At 29.5% G+C, this 19,532-nt stretch overlaps 1 protein-coding gene across 11 annotated transcripts in view; it reads right to left on the minus strand.

The window, feature by feature from the left end:
* Positions 1 to 230: 230 nt before the first annotated feature.
* Positions 231 to 19,532, minus strand: part of LOC127735644 (complexin-like) — a 134,949-nt gene continuing 115,647 nt past the window's right edge. For 9 of the 11 annotated variants that reach the window (XM_052245887.1, XM_052245880.1, XM_052245881.1 and 6 more), the window contains 4 exons: positions 18,932 to 19,092; positions 15,567 to 15,717; positions 4,464 to 4,566; positions 231 to 2,655 (listed from right to left, as the gene is read on the minus strand). In XM_052245887.1, coding sequence (XP_052101847.1) covers positions 4,466 to 4,566; positions 15,567 to 15,717; positions 18,932 to 19,092 — 413 coding nt within the window. In that variant the 3' untranslated portion in view covers positions 231 to 2,655; positions 4,464 to 4,465. The remainder of the gene's footprint in view (positions 2,656 to 4,463; positions 4,567 to 15,566; positions 15,718 to 18,931; positions 19,093 to 19,532) is intronic. The other 2 variants (XM_052245886.1, XM_052245891.1) reach the window with 2 other exon arrangements.

Raw genomic sequence — 19,532 nt, forward strand, 5'->3', positions numbered from 1 at the left:
GCCAAATAAAGAACGAAGTTGGAAGAGCATTGAGGACCCAAAATTTGTAAAGGTTTTGCCAAATACAGCTAAGGTATTTTGGACCTCTTGATGTTTGTTATAATTAGCCAATTGTATCAGCAATTTACTGTTTGTCCATAGTCATGTAGGCATTATATGTACTGCAAATTTATTTGACTACCAAGGTAAGGATACATAACTTTTTTTGTAGATAAAAAAAAGATAAGTAGTATTTTTGATATTTTTTATTTCTACATTTGACAATGAATGAATCATATTTTTTTAACAATAATTTAACAATTAACAATTTTTGTCAGAACATAGAAAAACACTAAAATATAACAAAGGTAAACACAAAACAGAATATAATAAAAACAAAAAATATAAGTATATCAAATATCATATAATTGGCCACATGATATTCAGAAAATGATTATCTTCCTTTGGTCAACATAAATAAATCTTTAATTCCCATTGCTTAATTATCTCCCTTCCTTTTGCTTTCTTTAGTAAGCCATCACCAAAAGTAAAGATTTTAAAATATAAGGGTAAACCTTAAATCCAAAATTTAATTGACTGATATATGACTGTTCTAGATCAGTAATATAGCCATATGCCACCAATATTTTAATTCCTTAATAATATCTATACCTAATTGCACATGTCTTAATAAATACCACTCATTCACTGTCATTAAATTTTATTTCCTTCCCAATATATCAGAGTTGTTTGTTATATAAATAAAGTAATAAAGTTAATTGAGGATATCATTATCTAAACTAGGAAGCATATTTTAATCTGAGACTAAAATCATTAGAAAGATTCTGACTTCTGTTGGTATTCATTCATAAAACATATATATATATATATGTTTTATGTATATTATGTATATCATAGCATTAACTTAATTAAAATATATACCTGATAGAGTTTCAAATCATTGACAGAATAATGACCAAATAAGGAGATTTTGGGATTTAGATCAAGAAAATTGGCCATAAATCAAGAGATTCTATAAATTCCATTGACAGATTATTAATTTTCATCAAGTGGACCTTCTTCACACCTCCATGATGGAGGATCATATTTATGTGATATTTCACAACTACTTAGCTCAAATCCAGCTTATTGTGTCAAAATAATATTAATACTTAACAGTTTGCACATATTAACCTTTTCATCTTCCAAAGTGAACAACAAAAGAGTGAACATGACAATACCAGTCAAATCCAGATTAGATCGTGTGCTAACTCTAATTGTATACAAACAATTTTTTCACAGTGGAAAAATATTTACTGCTTTATCAGCATATATTTCATAATAACACCTAAAATAAATATCCTTGATTTTTATAGGTTAGTAGGTATTGTATTGTATTTTCATTTATTTTATTTTATGATTAGATGTGGAATATGTTTATATTTTACCATTGCTGGGATATATGGACAATTATATCTCTTTTTCATCCTCTCTGCAATGGTATACTATTTGTCAAAATGTATATCAATTTTGATTAGCCTATATTTGTTAGATTTGGAAGCATCAGTTGAACAACTGATGCCTTTGACTTGAAGTATGATTAATTTGTAAAGACAGAAAAACCTAAAGAAGTACCATAACATATAAAAATATTGCTGACTCAAAAGAATAATTTGATTACAAATGTCAGCTTTACTGATGGAACATTGTAGCTCTTACAGAATGGAAAATAACCAAATAAAAATGTACACAAATTTATCATTTTATAAGTTTTCCATGTGGAAGTTCGAATGGAAATCTTAAACTAAGTACTTAATACATTTTGTGAAAATATTAAAATTTTGTGAAATCATTTGTAGAACTTAATATAAACATCTTAACACAAGTGTAAAACTAACTTAACTGTACAAAATCTGCTGAAAACATCTGACATGAAAATGTTCTATATACAGCTTCTACACATAAAAATGTATGTAATGCATATTTTGTAGCTTACTTTTTGATATTGCTATTTGAGTTTATACACAGGAAAAAAGAGTTAAAACACACAAAACAAATTTCTTCTGTATTACTTCAGAATTATGTTATATCAAAAAAGAACTCTACTTGTTTGCATTCTCTATCATGGAAAAACAGCTACTTCTTTTTTTCTAATTTTAAGAAATAGAATAAGTGTCGAAAGTACAACTGACAGTTCTCTTGCTAATTTGAAGTTATGTTTCATTGATATTAGATCTCCCCTATATTTGTTTCTCAGTGCCATTCAATCTTGACTTAAATTAACAGTATCACAGTTTTTGTGTGAGGTTCTTAGAAATTCTAAAAGATTATGACATACTGTTGGACATGCAAAAAAAATATAAATAACAAACTTATTGATGACTCAAAACTGTAATTTTTTTTTAGATCTTTGAATAAATTTGAGCTTTTTTAATAAATGAATCATTCCAACCCAGAATAAAAAATCTATAGGTAATACAGACTTTATTTCTTGTTCATCTGTGCGTAAACCCCCCTTACAGCCCTCTTTAATGTGTATGGTCCTCTTTTGTCTTGTGTACAATGCAACAAAATATTCCAATAATTAATTAGCTAATTATTTTCAGTATCTAAAATTGCATATATCTGGTTACAGTAGCAGTATCTATAGACACTACTGAGAAATCCTCAAGCAATCTAGAAAGAGAAAAGAATATATGTCAAAAATTGTGAAAAACATCTTTATAAACATACATAGACTGCTTGTTCTTTCTTTATTTTCTTGTAAATGTATGTAATAATGAGTAATTTTTAGAACTATATACACATTCTCTTGCCATTATCATATTTTTCCCCATTACAATAAGAACTATTTGAAAAAAAGTGATGGCAGCTAAAAATTTCCAATGGAGCTCTTAAGCTTGCTCAAACAACTATGCATATATATATACCAACTACTTGTACATAATATCAAGAATTATTCTATACAGGAACATTTTATAGATCCAGTAATAATGGAACTGCTATAAAGACTCCATTCAACAACTATACTGAAGTAAAAGTATAAATGTAAGAGCTTTTTAACAGCATTTTTTCTGTAAAACTACTTCTCCTAAACACCCTTATCTGTTGTCATTTAAGATGAACTGCTACCTTACATTTAGAGCTGGTAATAGCTTCATTAGAAAACAGAATTACAACATAGTCATGCAAAAATTACAATGTATGAGATCTTTGTGGTAAATATCAAATAAAGTATCTCTGGCTAAATAAAGCTTAATTACATCTTATTGAAGAGATAATTTTTTTTGTAATAACCATTTCAAGTGATAGTTCACATTTCTTCCATAGGAACAATTTCAATTCATATTTCTTTCATAGGAATAGTTTCAATCTCTTTTCAAATGAACAATTTCAAAAATAAAATCATTCTAAAGATGCAAAACAATAGGGTTTAAAAGTACCATCAGGCATATATTTGGAGTACATGTTGATACAACATATGAAAGAGACCTAAAACCTTGACATAACTGCAGAAACTATAATACAGAAATGTATACTATAACATTAAAGGAGTAGGTCCTGTAAGGGCGGATTTTGGCCTCAAACTTCAGGTTCATCTAATGAAAGATTTTGGACACTTTTTAAACACTTAAGTATCTACTTCAGTCGATTTAATTAGTTTATGTGAAAGATTTGAACTAATTTAGTCATTAAAGACGCTCAAATTCAAGCTTAAATATGAAAAATCTATCAAATATGCCATCATATGTCACTTTTCAGATGTTTTTTTGTCAAAAATGAAAGTGGCCGCATCCGTGTTCAGTCTCAACCTTTATATATGTTATGTATTATCATCAAATACAACTTACATTTAAATATTAAGAATGAACACACATGCGGCCACTTCCATTTAAGACGAAAACCGTCTAAAAATTAACTCAAATGCTAAAATTGTGAAAATTTCAGTAATTTAGCATGACTTGATGATGCTAGTATCAGATACATGTGCATTGTATTGTAAAAACAGTCCATATTTATGTAACAGAAGTATTTTACTTTCCAATAAATAGCTAAAAGTTTACATTTTAACAATTTTGTAAAACTGCCATATTTTGGGGCCAAAAAGGGGTCTTACTGGGCCTACTCCTTTGTTAGATGAAAAATATAAATGAAGTGACACTTAACATATGCTGACAATGTTATCATGCATTCAAAACTAAAACTGGAGCTGAAAAAGTGGACACATGCTCATATTCTGATGCATTTAAGACAAAAAAAAAACCTGCACTGTACAACTGGGTACATGCAGACAAAGTGAAGTAGTTCAGTTGCTGAATGCAGAAAATATGAATGATACATTTATTATGGCTGAACATATATGGGTGCTGTATAATAGATCAGAAGCTAAAAATGTGTTCAAATGAAAACAAAATATAGTGCAGAACAACTGATATCATGCTACAGACACTAAAACATGGGTGCCATGACAACAGTTGACTTACTGTCACTGCAGAGAACATTTTTCAGACACCTCCCCAACAGTCTGAGTCAGTTTTTGTGGGATGTCCTGAACCTTTGACTTGAATTCATCTAGGTTTTTGGGCACTGAAATTATAAGGGTGATAGCTTGAATATTTTACCAGGAATCTAATGGGGAATATTTTTACAAACACAAATTAGTTAATCAGTTTCTTTAGAATTTTTTTTAAACCATTTTCATGACAAATAACAAGTGTACTTTGTACAATCTATTGCATCCTAATTTTGTTTTACAATCTTTGTTGTGGTCAGCTCAAATTTTTCTTGATAAGAACAAACAATATCAAGTTAAAAACTTGTTTTTCATGTTCACTTTATGTCGGTCTTCCTCACTAACTGCAAAACTGACATTAAAACAAACTGTTGTCATGCCATGAGTAAAAAGGTTTATAAATTTGAAAAGAAAATGACAGACAAAATATAGAAAGGGAGAAAAAAGGCTTCATGCTGAAATTGATTTTCTAGATCTTCTTGTTTCTGAAATGTCAAAACTCAGTTATAATAGGTAAAGGGAAAATATAATAATATAAAATGTTATGTTAAAAGAAGACTACTGTTTAAAATCTTGTGGTTTCACTTCTTTTTTGTGTTGTTGTTTCTTACAAAAAAAGTTAAACAGTACTAGACAAAAGTTTCCAATTGATTACAGAATTGTAAATAAAAAACTATCAATAATCAACAGAGAGCAAAATATGGTTAAACAAAATGGTCTTAGTTATAAATGCAATTTGTGAAAATGAAAGAGAGAAACCTGTTATTTGTCCAATTAGTTTTATAAAAAGTGGCTTTTGCCGTAAAACCATAAAATGCAAAAAAGATGACATTATAAAGACATAAACCTAGGCTTGTAGAAGTGTTGTCGCCGGGTTTCTAGGAAGTAATTTTCTACAATGTCATTAGAATCAATAGAGTAAGAGAATTGATTGGGTATATCTCTGTCATTTTACATGATATTTCATCTTGTGATAATCACTGACCTGATCTTCTAAAAACATATCAATTTTCATATTATTATAATGTTTTATAATTACATTGTGAATCTGCCTTCTGTCATAAACCTTGTCAATATGTTACAATTGTAATTAAACCAAGTATTGTTTTGTATGTATTGCCTCTTTTAATTGGCAAAATTATACAATAACATTGAATTTCCCCAATTATTGAGTTGATATTTTTTTTCGTTTATAATTGTTTCTGGTTCCTTTTTCTTTTTTTTTTTAATATTTCATATTTTGACACAAATTAACTTCTCCCAGTAGACTTTGAGAAAAAATTCAATTACACCAATGACCATCCAAAATTTAAATGTAAACTTATTTTCTTGTAACTGGTCATGTCAACTTGAGTTTTATCTAGATCTATTGAAACAATTGTTAGGCATTAAAATCAATATTGCTGAAGTAAACTTTACTTAGAGTTAAATGTATTCTTCCTGACGCTTTGTTTTTGCATCAATTTACATTTCATTTGCGCCACAAACCATATTTCACTTTTGCCTGAACAAAAATTTCATTTGTGCCAATAATACAGGTAATTAGTATAAATAATAGATATATATTGGTTTGCATAACAAACATATTCATTATAAATCACAGTCATTTAAAAGTAGCCTCCTAAATGCATCTTGTATAGCAAAATATTAAATGTGTTATATGTTTCCTGTAAAATGGTGCAAAAGCAGTATATTTCTTTTACACAAATGAATAACAACCTTGTGGTGCAAATAATAAACTGATTTTTTTTTAAGTTGGTGCAAATACAATGATCCCATTATACCTGAGCAATTGTGTTGTTTTACAATGACATCAAAGTGGTTTAAAAAAAAAATAGAACATAAATTGGTGAAAATATATAAGATTTTAGTTGTAAAAACATGTCATCATACATGGCTGAGAATCAGAACACTAATTTTAAAATGACCTAAATGTCTTACACTAAATATGTATAACTTAATAAAAAAAAGAATAAACAGTTTTTTTATGACATTACCATTTTGAAAATACTGGTAATCATATATTCAAAACACTAGTGATCATATAGTTTCTGGTTAAGTGCTATTTTTTACATCAAATAAATTTAGAAACAAAAATATAAACGAGAAACATGTACTGATTTTGTGTCATGGATGGATACCCCATATCCTTTGTTTTTCTATTACATTGTTCAAAGTTTAATATATTCCAAGCACACGTTATTGTAAACAACATGCTCTAAAGTCCACAGAACCTTACATACAAATTAAATGAAGGATAATCTACATCAAGTTCATCAATATTTCTCTGGTAACAAGATTTTCTTTTCCAACTAATTCAATTGAAATCCTTCCAGATTTCTAATTGGTTTAAATTTACTTTTATTGGAATTTAGTTGTCATTGCAGCATTTGAAAGTAAAATATCTATCTACAAATTTCATAACATTCTTAGTTTCCAACTACATTTAAACAAACATAATTCAATCAGAACTGCATCATCACACACAAAGATATATCTCAAAAGGTTCATTTGCATGCACAATTCATAGAACATCAGTATTCAGTTTTCAAATACACCAAACCTAATGAAAATATTTATCATTTTAAAAGATACAAGAATAAAAATCATGCTTCATATATCTATTCAGATCTCTATATATTTCTTTAAAATTCATACTGTAAAGTTTACCTATGAAAAAAAAACATTCACACAGCAAAATTGAAGTCAACACCCAGGAAATGAAAGAAAGTATTTTAATATCAAATATCTATCATACACACTACATGCCGATGCACTACATGCGGATTGTATCCACCATGAAAAAAATCTACTTTCAAATGAGAAAAGCTATGTGACTGTGAGAAAAAGTTTAAACATATTTGTAAACAAGAGTGCACACACTAAAATGTCTCGCCTGCTTTACTGACATTTGATTCTATGTTCAAAGTCTTAAAGATAATGGTTTTACTGGAAGAATCACATAAACTTTGACCAATGAACCATGAAAATGAGGTCAAGGTCAGATGATACCAGGGAGATCAACATGTACATATTACAATCATTCCATACACCAAATATAGTTCACCTATTGCTTATAGTATTTAAAAAAAAAAGACCAAAACACAAAACTTAACATTGACCAATGAACCATGAAAATAAGGTCATGGTCAGATGAAACCTGCCAGACAAGACATTTGCTCCTTACAATCATTCCATACACCACATATAGTTGACCTACTGCTTACAATATCTGAGAAACGGACCTAATCACAGAACTTTAACCTTGATCACTGATCCATGAAATGAGGTCGATGTCAGGTGAACCCTATCCAACAGACATGTAGATGTTGCAAGGTACCTATATACCAAATATAGTTATCCTATTACTCATAATAAGCGAGAAATTCACATGACAATAAAACTGTTTTTTTTTTCAAGCAGTCACTGAACCATGAAAAGGAGGTCAAGGACAATGGACATACTACAGACGGAGACTTTCTAACATAAGGTGTCTGCATAAAATGTATGAAGCATCAAGGTCTTCTACCTTCTGAAATATAAAGCTTTATACAAACAGTTTATGCCGCCGGACAATACTCCCTATGTCTTGCATACTGCGACTTTTGTCGCAGGTGAGACAAAAATGAAAAGATATATTGATCCATACATGAATGATATGTAAAGACTTTTCACAACCAACTTTGTCTTCAGAACATATCAAAAAATAAAGTAGAAAAAGTTTAAAAATAAACAATATAATTTGTATCTTTTATAAGTTTTAACATGTTTTGTACACATTTTTCACAATATAAACCCACTAACACTAACCAAGAGGAGGACCTTTTTAGGTCAGGATTGGAGTGTTATTTTTGCGAGAATTTGGGATTTATTACATCTATAATGGATTAGAAAGTATACAAGAAAACTACAATATACTAAATGTGACTCAATATAATGGGAATAAAAAATTACCGGGGTATTTCATGAAATGAATAAAAATGGGGAGACAATTACAAGATGGGGATAAACTGCTTGTATAATTAAAGTGATTCAATGATATCATATATATATTAATACCAATTATCATGATTGTAGTAAATACTATAAATGCTATGAACCGGATGAAAAAAACTTTTTTTTTATCAAAATGTTTGCATTTCAAAGAAAATTTACACTTGTTCCCATTTCTTTAATAGTCAAAATTATTGTAGACCCTTTTCTGATTTGTCATAATGACAGTATGAAAAAAAAAATCTTTTTCTCTTGTGCAATATAACACTCTTGACAGTTAAATTTCAAATATGTACTGGTGGAAAACTTAAGTATAACTCAATCATCAAAATTTCAATTATCACAAAGATCGCTTCCTCCCCAAAACAATTTTATAAATCTTAAAAATAATTTAAACATATATCAAAGTGAAATTCAACTTCATTGTGAGAGGAATGAAAAGTAGGTCATTTATCACAGTATCTTAGAATACAAATTAATGAAGTATAACATATAGGCCAGAGTGACCTACTTTTGTATGTCTTTTAGCTTCTGTGAACTGACTGCAGTCGATATGTAAGAAGTCATGGATGTTGGGGTTTGTTGAGATGAACTGGAATGAAAAATCTAAGTGTGTCAAGTGTAGAAATGTCTCACACAGTGCAATGACAGTTCAAATTTAGTAGAAAAAAATAATCTCCATCATCTTGTAACCAAACAGCTATAATGGTAGATATTATAACATTTACATAAAAATAAAAAAAAAAATTTTGTTTGCTTAAAAGACTAAACAAAAAAACATGCAGTCATTTATGATTATATTAAAATTTTGTTCTTATACAGTAGGATCAAAGATAATCTAGTTGTCCCTCTACACAATCTTGGAATAAAATCTCTCCCTGTTCCAGAGAAAGAAAAAAAACCAAAAATAAACAAAATATTCAGTTCAGGGTTGGCAGTACTTTTTCTTATAATAAAATAAGAAACATTGCACTTTATGTGAAATAATGTCTGTGAACACAATTGTTTGAACCAAATGCATATAATTCTGTACATGTCTAAGCTACTTGCACTGAATGATATTGGTTTAATATCTTAACATTCCACAACTTCCTTATAACATGTTATCAATATCCTGAGTTAATCATATTGTCTGTCTTACAATTTAATATCTATCTGGCTTTGGCAATATAAACTGAAGTATTAACGTATATTTTCAGTTCCAATATACGATGAAATAATTATTTATTTCTTTTTCTCTGTCTACAATAGCAGTTAAGACTGGTAATAAAGATGAAGCACCTGCTGAGATATACTCTAATGTTTATCTAAACTGTTATTTGAAAAACATTGGACCAGGTTTCCTTTTTCTTCTTCATAAGAATGCATTTATATTTGTTGTTTAAATATAAGTATACAATGTGATGAAAACTTGAAATAAAACATAAAAAATATATCTTAACAGACACAAACTGCTTCTGATTTCTGATTCTGTCAACATTACAAGTGTTGGTGTGAAATTCCACCAATTTTGGTATGACTTAATATGTTGTTCTATAATTACCATATTTGGTATTAACCGTTTCCATAAAAAAAATATGAATTCAATATTGCATGGTGAAATGATTCTAATGATTTTGCTAAGACATATTGGAAACCAAAGAAATCGAATGAAATACAAATGTGTGGTTGATCACTGAATACTGGTAGCAGTCAACAGATTCATAAATCTAAAAATTGCAATATAACAAATGAAATATCATGTAATACTACAGAGAACCCCCCAAAAAACAGATAAAATAAAATAATAGGAGTTACAAAATGACATTGTCATGAAATATAATTTTCTTCATAACATAAGTTCTAAATGGAAAACATATTCTGTAATATTATTTCCACTGGAACAAATACTACAAATTTTTTTCCTTAGGAAATAAAGGGTATATAATATTTGTTCTAATAAGAACAGATATTATGGCATTGTTTATAACAAAGATTCCAGGGTAACTTCTGTTAGGCAGAACAAATATAAGTTGATAACATAACGGAATACTGATTAAGTGAATGTTATATTGACATCAACTCAGTCGCTTAGCAGTGGTTTTGTCCATTATTTGCCATGGAATACACAAAAATCAAAATAGAACAGTAGGCGCACAATGACAATAGATACTGAACAGTTTTTTTAAAGTTCGAGAAAACCAAGTCAATAGTGTAAGAGCAAGAAAGAATGTCAGCAAACAACCAAAAGAATGAACAGACAGATGAACAGACACAATGAACAGTATACACTTCCAGTTTGCTAGCAGGAGTTATCAATACTAGCAACCAATACAAATCTTCAACTTCACAGATATTTGTGATACTACAGAAAATGGTACGTATACATGTATGTGTGTAAACAATTTCCAGTTTTTAAATGCCCATTACATATACAGATAGAGACTGTGACTGTTTTACATCTGTGATGAAATGTTACAATATGACTATCTTATAGTTATATGTTTGTGCTGACTAGTTACTATGCACTGAATCAGAACACAAATGAGAATATAAAATCATGATATAGGACAAATATACAGGTAAAGATTTATCTTTACAGAAAGCTGGTCCTTTTAAAACGAAAGAGAATTATTAGTAATTCATTTGGTTTTAACAATCTTAGCATTAAACATTACAACAGGCAAGAAAAAGGGTGGGAAGGAAGTCCTGAGATATAAAATCAATGTATGATATACTCACGAAAAAAAAGATGCTTTGAGGTATATGACAGGAAATATACTACATGACATATAAACAAAATCAATTTTTCTAATGATAAAAGCACAATAAAATAGTAAATGAGCACTAGTTTTTTCTCTCACAATGATGTAATAATGTTATACCACTAATTAATTTTATTTTCAGGACATTAACTGTCATCCTCTCACAATGTTTTAATTTCTTTTTTTTATCCTACTACATGTACTTGACAATTTATATTAATAATTCTAATGCAACATTAAATGTCACATTCATTTTGATTTGACAACACAACAATTTTCATGGTATCATTTCAAGGATTTATTGTCTGATATTGCGTGTGAAAGCACAGTCATTGTTTGACTGATTTTAAATTACAGAAATGTATATATGATGTGGCAATGTTTTCTATCAATTGCATTAGAATTGGAATTACAATATTGTACTTGAAGATTTGGTGTCAACAATTTTTGGTTTGATTGTAGCAAATATCCTTTTTCTGGTAACACTCACATATCACCATAAATTCAATTTATGAACATCAAATAGCCAATTGAATCCAGCAAACCTGCAAATACAATAGTGGTATCTCTTAGATGTTATTTCTCCAATCGTTCACCTTAAGGTAGTTCATCTATGTAGATTCTAAAACCATTTTAATGAATCAGGAATGACAAAGAAGACACCATTTCAACAGAAGTCATCTACGTTAAATTTAACAAGAATTAAAAACAAAATATTAGTATATTTGTGGAGTTTATAAGGATTCACAAGCAAAAGCTGAAAATCTGCTATGTAAAAATTGTGAAACCTTTTACTAAATTGTCTTTGGCACTACTTTAATGTTTAATTACAATTGTCATTGATTAATGTTATATCAAATTCCTTTGTCTCATTTTCCTCAAACGTCAAATATGTAGTTGACTGTTTGAAAAACTTAATATCTTATAGCAAGTCTCGAAATATAAATATCAAATGTTCTTTTTAAAGAAACAAAGGTGGTATCATCAGCAAAGTTACAGTGTAGGAACATTTACATCAATCCTTTGTTTTTTTTTTTAGTTTCCTTATAAACCACACATAAAGAATTTATCCAAAAATAGAGAGACTGTAGGTAGAATTGATAAAACTTCCTTAGGAATCTTCTTGCTAATGATCTACTCCTGCCGAGCTTGTTGATTAATTATGCTACAGTGGTGTTCCGCTAATGAGGATAGCAGCTTTTTTAATGTTATAAAGAGCAAGGAAGGACTTCAAAAGGAAGATTTATTTTTCTTCATCCAGTGCAGAAAATTAAACAGTATGGTGTTAATAATACATCTTAGTAATACAGAGTTAATTACAAACATTAATGAATGGCTCTTGATTCCACTTGAATAATATTCTCTGCAAAAGGAAGAGTAAACGTAGAAAAGTTTACATTTTAAGACTCTGCAATGTAAATAACATACTATGGAACTCTGAATCACACCTCTTATTAGAAACACTTCAAATGTCCTTTGGGTGGTTATGAAATTGAACTTTTACTTTATTTTATTAAACGAAATCCTGTGCACCATTTGTAGTTTTATTTTTTTTTGTCAAACACTCAAATTTTTAAACAATCCACTAAACAAAATGCTCCAGGTAAAAAAGAAACTAGTTATTTCTGTAAAATGTAATTATTCAAGCAAATTTTACTTTTTAAAGGTAGATGATATACACTAATATTTATGTAAGATAGAATTTTCTTAAATTTCCCAATAGAGAGAATATTGACTGTATACATATCTATCAAAATTAACTGAAAATAATAGAGATCACCATACTATTTTCATGAAACATTGATTTCTGAATTCTGAATTCTCATTAAATAATATCATGAAATAATACAAAACAAAAATGCTCCTTTATTCATCCCTTTTCAACACATAAAATACAATTGTTTAACATGTAATTGATGTACAAATTATGTTTATTTTCTTCTAAAAACTATTATTAATAGTCTTCAGGTCTTAGATAAATGAAACATATCTACACATTTCATAAGAACACACTACATATAAGTAATAATCAGTTGGGTATGATGTATTTGATAAACCTGCTGCAGTCTTTAATGATTTAAAATGAAACCCTTTACTTGTTATGACAAAACAAATTAAATTTGCGAAAAACCTAGGAAAATCTCTTCATTCTTACAAAAGCTGACACTCTTAAATGTCTTGCATGCTTAATTGATTATCATTACTACATCAATCAAGATAACTTTCTATTAATCATTGACCTATGAAAATGAGCTCAAGGTCAAGTGAACCTTGTTACACATACATGTACACCATATACCAATTTTAAAGGCAAATATAGTGCTCTATTATTCCATGTAGAATTAGGAACTAACCTCAGCACAAAAATCTTACATGTAAGATTATTCAATGACCCCTACCAGTCAAGGTCAGGTGCCTAATTATGTATGATTCCATAGACCACAAATAATTAACCTTTTTTTCTAACAAAAACTTACCATTAAATTCATCATTGAACCTTAAAAATTATGTCAATATCAAACTGCAATATCCTAGTAATAGAATATTCTACAGACTTAATGCTCATAGTGACTGAACAACTGACCTAAGCAGGAAAATCCAATTCTGTTCATTGAACCATGATATTCAATAAGTTCCCCTGCTACTCATAGTAACCGAGAAACTGACCTAGAAGAAATTTTGTAAGTCATTTTACCATGGAAAAGGTCAGGTGACCTTTAGCCTTTCAGCACTTTTATAGACCAAATATTGATTACCGGTTCTTGTCACTCATAGTGAATGTGAGACTGACCTCATTCAAAAACTTAATGTTTACTTTTGTAAGTCATTGACCAATAAAACTGATGTCAAGGAAAGTGATATATGACCATAAGAAACTTCAGGCCATTATCAATCAACACACAAAGTATTGATTATAACTGTTCTGTTGAAATACTCAGTTATACAATTTGTTTATGCTGTTGTCCTTGGATTGGCATCTCTTTGTTTCATAATATGTAACTTTTGTTGCAGGCAATAGAAAAATGAAAATTGTCAGAGTCAATAAGGATCTTACTATAATCTAAAAAAAAAAGTATAATAAGAATGAGACTGTCATAACAATCAATATTTTTGAGATTCTTTTTATAAATGTTAGTTTTTCCAGAGAAAAAGTGTCAAATTCTGAGAATAGAAACAAAAATTGCCAACTATGAGAAAGATCAGCAAGCAGTATATATTCCTTGTTTCTGTGAAACTTTGAAGAAAATTTTTCAAAATGGACATAATATTTATTGTTGGGTGCACTTTTCATTATTCTTTTTCATTCACAGAAAATGGTCTACTAATCCTGTTAGGCTTATCGCACTGTTTTCTATAATACCTATCAAATCAAAATTTAGAAACTAAATAGTCTTTTAAAGATGACTAGATAAAAAGGGCAATTAACTCACTTGACAGTTTAATAACCTTTATAATTAGGAATTAAGTCATCCTTTCTCCCAAAAAAACCCCAAATCAAACACTTCTAACATTTACAAATAATTTCATTCATTGACACTAATTACTACTACAAGCCACACTCACAAAATGTTTAATTATATACCAAACTTTAACTTTTCATTTTTCATTCTTGTGTTTTGAGAGTCACACACATAATATCTAGTATTATAAAAAACTTCAATCAAATGAGCGTACATGCAATTTAGCTACTCATATAAAAAAGAAATAACACTGACCAATCAGTGTTTCCATATAATTTACTTCAAAGATCATCTGTGAAAGTATGCTCTAGCACAAAGTCAAATACTACACTACATTACATTTCAGTGACATAAATCTCAATGTTGAGGACTTTAAAGCCACAATCTCAATGTAAATATTAACTAGTTAAGCCCACATTAAAATTTGTTCAAATGAGCCTATTGCGAGTATATGTTTAGATTTTCTTTTCAATCTGACTTCATAATCTATTTATACAGGACAAAAAATACTTAGAACATCAAGTTTAGATTTAAATTAAAAGATGCAAAATAACACAATGTTAAATGTCAAGTTTTTTGGTAGCTCTGACAAAAGAATATCTTAAGATATGGCCGTGCACAAAAATATCACATTAAAACCTTAATCAAGACACAACCTGACAACCATTTCCACATTAAGTCTCAATTTAAAATGTTATCATTTATCTACATATATAGATAATACTTATGATCTTAATTAAGTTGTGACCTGGCACAAAGTTCCCACAGAAGAATATATATCCTCCTGTGATCTGGCACAAGTTGACATTACATAATGCTAATTTTAGATTTATCCTCATACGAAACTCATACAGCAACATAAGGAAGAGAATTTACTTGCAAACTCATCTTCATCATCCTCCTCCTCTCCTGCATTTGCCTCAGCAGCAAGTTCAGCAGGAGTTTTTTTCTTTCGACCAACTCGCCCTGCTGAGTCCATTTGCTGTTTCAGTAATTCTTCTTCTTCTTGTTTCTTTTTAATGCCATACTGTAAAATAGTTTTGTTTAAATTAAATATAAGTTAGTTCCAGCATACTTCTAATCAAACCCAACTGGACGTAAATCAACCAACAATCAATCAATCTAATAAAAAATCATTATTTGTAAAACAACATACCGGTACATCTTATCAAACTTGATTATTTGTATACTGACATATAATCATTCAATGTAGAAAACCAGCACTATACTTCATATAAGGAAATGGCTAATAAAAAGTTTTAGTCAACAAAGGGCTTTAATACAATGTATATGCAAAGGGCTATACTACCAGATAGAGGGTGTGTGAAAGAAAAAGAAAACCATTATCAATTAAACCTTGATGCTGAGATATAGACATCCTATTCTATCATCAATAAGTATAGGTAGCCTCTTACGGCAGCTATAAAACACCAGCCACTTTAAGAATGTTATCTATGTAGCTGGTAAAAGTTCCCCAAAGGTGTTTATTTTCTTTACTCCTTTTTATAGGTCTGCAGTTAAACTCACATAAAAGTTATGCTTGTCATACAAATTGTATTTAATGGTCGTCGTAATTACAACACAGACTGCCTCTAGATGTAGAGTAAAGGCTCCCTTGATCAATAGTCTTCAATCAGCATTTACAACTATACGACTATATGACAATACAAATTGCTATTTCTTTGAACCTTAAGCAGTATTAATATTTCTAAAGACTGAACTTTTGACAGAAAATCCATTTGAAATTATAGAAAAGACGCTGACAGAATTGAAGATTAAGAAACTGGAATTAATGCTAAGAGAAAAACACTGAACGAAATATAAAAATTTGTCAGATTTGCCTTCCAGATATCCTAGAATTTTAATCAAAGGAATTAGTATGAAGAAATCTAGTACAAGGATTGAATGACGTCAAACAATTGCATATAAGATTTACTGATGAATTAGTTCAATATCTTATGTCTGAGATAAATGAGCACACAAAAGCCTTTTGACACATATCTTGTTCTCATTAATATTCAAATAGTAAGGAATAAGATCACCTTACTACTTTGACCTATAATGACATTTCAGTTTGAAAATTATACTTAAAAAAAAAAGAGTTAAAAAGGAAAAGAAAAAAAAGAGAAGGTCATCTGTACCATACAAAGAGAAGGTCATCTGTACCATTAAAAGATAAGATCATCTGTACCATACAAAGAGAAGATCATCTGTACCATACACAAATAAAGAATAAAGACCAAACCTGAGAGCTGCATGATATAACAGCTATATTTCAAGAAATGAGTTGACCGAGTAAATATTGTAAATTAAATTATCTGTCTTCCCTCCACTTATATAACTCTGCTTGGCATATCACAGCTTTGTGACATTAAATATTTGATGATTTTGACTTGACATGAAAAACTTGGACCAAGACTTATTATTGACATCATAACATTTGATCTGATAATGATAAATATCAAGCCCTTTTGGGGTTTGCTGGTAAAAGATAAACACACAAATGCAATCTGATAAATTAACCATCAGATTTTGTTAAACAAAATTTTTGGACATTGTGCCAGTCTTTCAACGAAGACATGTTGCGGAGAAAGTAGTTTTCCAAATAATATTTATTGAAATGGGGAAGTCCATGTTTATGGGAAACCAAAAACATCCCACTAAAAATCAAAAATTCAAATCACAACTTCATGTCCATTTGGTTGAAAACTGTCACGTCATTTCCAAGGAGTTGCATATTAACAAAGTGTAACACGGACAATGATGCAGAGGACATAAAATGAGTTCTAAATAATGTGTCTAGTTTTTTATCAGGCTTTTATTTACATACACACAACTATCCCAAGCCCATGCATCTACTTAACATTGTGGTTGTATAGAAATTACGGTTGAATATATCAAGGTCACAGCAAATTGACTTGTTAAAAAAAAGAATCAAATTCCCATTGAATCATAAAAAAAATTTAGGGGCAAGCTGAAGCCCGCCTCCATGTGTGGGATTTTCTTGCTGTGTTGAAGACCCATTGGTGGCCTTGGGTTGTTTTCTGTTCTTTGGTCGGGTGGTTGTCTCTTTGACGCATTCCCCGTTTCTATTTTCAATTTATGTACAAAATTTTACATTGATTTTTAAAGTAAGTGATTGTCATAAAGATGACCACTTTTAATTATTCATTTATCAACATTCTATTCCAACAGACTATGAACTAGAAAAAACCAAAATGCACAGGCTAAAGTATCTAATCTGCTTTACATATTATGATTGAATTTTATGTTCAAAATCTTTTAAAATCAATCTTAGTACAGGTATCACATAAATTTAACTTATCAATGATCCGTGAAAATGAGGTCAAGGTCAAATGATCCCTGCCAGACAATCATGTACACCTTACAATTATTTTGCATACTATCACCACATAAAAATGACATATTGCTTAAAGTATCTGATCGACAGGAACATTGCCAATTAATTCAAAGTCGCTGGACCATGAACTAGTGGACAGGATCTCAAAATGGTCAGAAAACTGAGATGTATAGACAGTAATGTAACTTTATAGAAAATATCGTTGTCTATTGTAAGTAGTTCTTATCAAACTAACTTAAGCAGAAAACTTTACATCATGACCTACAAGGGGCACGAAGAAAAATTATCATCAAACTGATATGTACGGATAGTAATGCAACTTCATACAAAGTATCACTGATCTATAACAAGTAGTTCTTATCAAACTAACATAAGCAAAAAAGTTAACAATTGTGACACCAATGACGACGACATCTTCCTTGCCAGAAAAGCAATACCTATGTCTCGCCTTCCACAATTTTCATGGTAGGCGAGACAAAAAACTATATAGATTTGTAAGCAGTAACTGAACCATGAAATTTTTGTCAAGGAACATGGACAATTGCCAGACTGAAACTCTCAACCATAGAGGAATATGTATTTGAGATGTGAAGTATCCAGGTCATCTACCTTCTGAAATTTAAAACTTTAAACTAAGAGTTTATGTTTTTGCGTCCTGATTAGAATCCCTTATGTCAAGTTGTTCTAAAATCAAAATTTCTTCAAAGTTTCTCCAATTTCCAAAATTAAATGTTGAATTTATTCTATTTAATTAAATATGGCAGTTTTCGTTAGATTATTTCCTTTTCATGGGTTGTTTAGTTAAGAAATAACTATAAATTTATCCAAATTGCACCTTTACACAAAGGACTGGTAAATAAAAATTTCGACCAATAAATACCTTATCTCGTATAGACTGTCTCATAGTTTCTCGTTCTTCTTCCATTTTTCTGTGTTTTTCTTTCCTTTTTTCCTCTGCTTCTCTCCTTGCTTCTTCAATCTCTGGATCTTCACCACCATCCCCATCTTCCTTACTTTCTTCATCTTTATCACCTAAAGCACCTGTAAATATATATTTTATAAACTGACAGAATAAAGAATAGAAAAATATTACAAGCAGAAAAACACTGCCACTCCTGTACTTCCATCTCTAAAGATCTGAAAGCTTTGAATTAAGTGTAAATTTTTATTGTATTTTTTTTTATATTTATGTAAGGATTTTTTTTTACTGCAATCTTTAAGTAAGTTTTTTTGGTGGATAATCTATACAAACACTGATGTTTAGAGAGGAACAAGCAACCTGATAAGGATCTTACCATGAGTTTTTTTTCTCTTTAAAAACTGAAAACTCTGTATACAACATATAGCAGACCTCAGTATTACTTGTAGTAATTAAATTAAACATTTCTTTCCCTCCAAAGTACAGCAGCCGATACTAGAGTGTAGAACATCACGTTTTCTATACTAACAGGTTATATACATTGAGCTTGCATTTAGTAACT

Source organism: Mytilus californianus, unplaced genomic scaffold (genome assembly GCF_021869535.1).
Source record: "Mytilus californianus isolate M0D057914Y unplaced genomic scaffold, xbMytCali1.0.p SCAF_3, whole genome shotgun sequence".
Classification (NCBI taxonomy): Eukaryota; Metazoa; Mollusca; class Bivalvia; order Mytilida; family Mytilidae; genus Mytilus; species Mytilus californianus.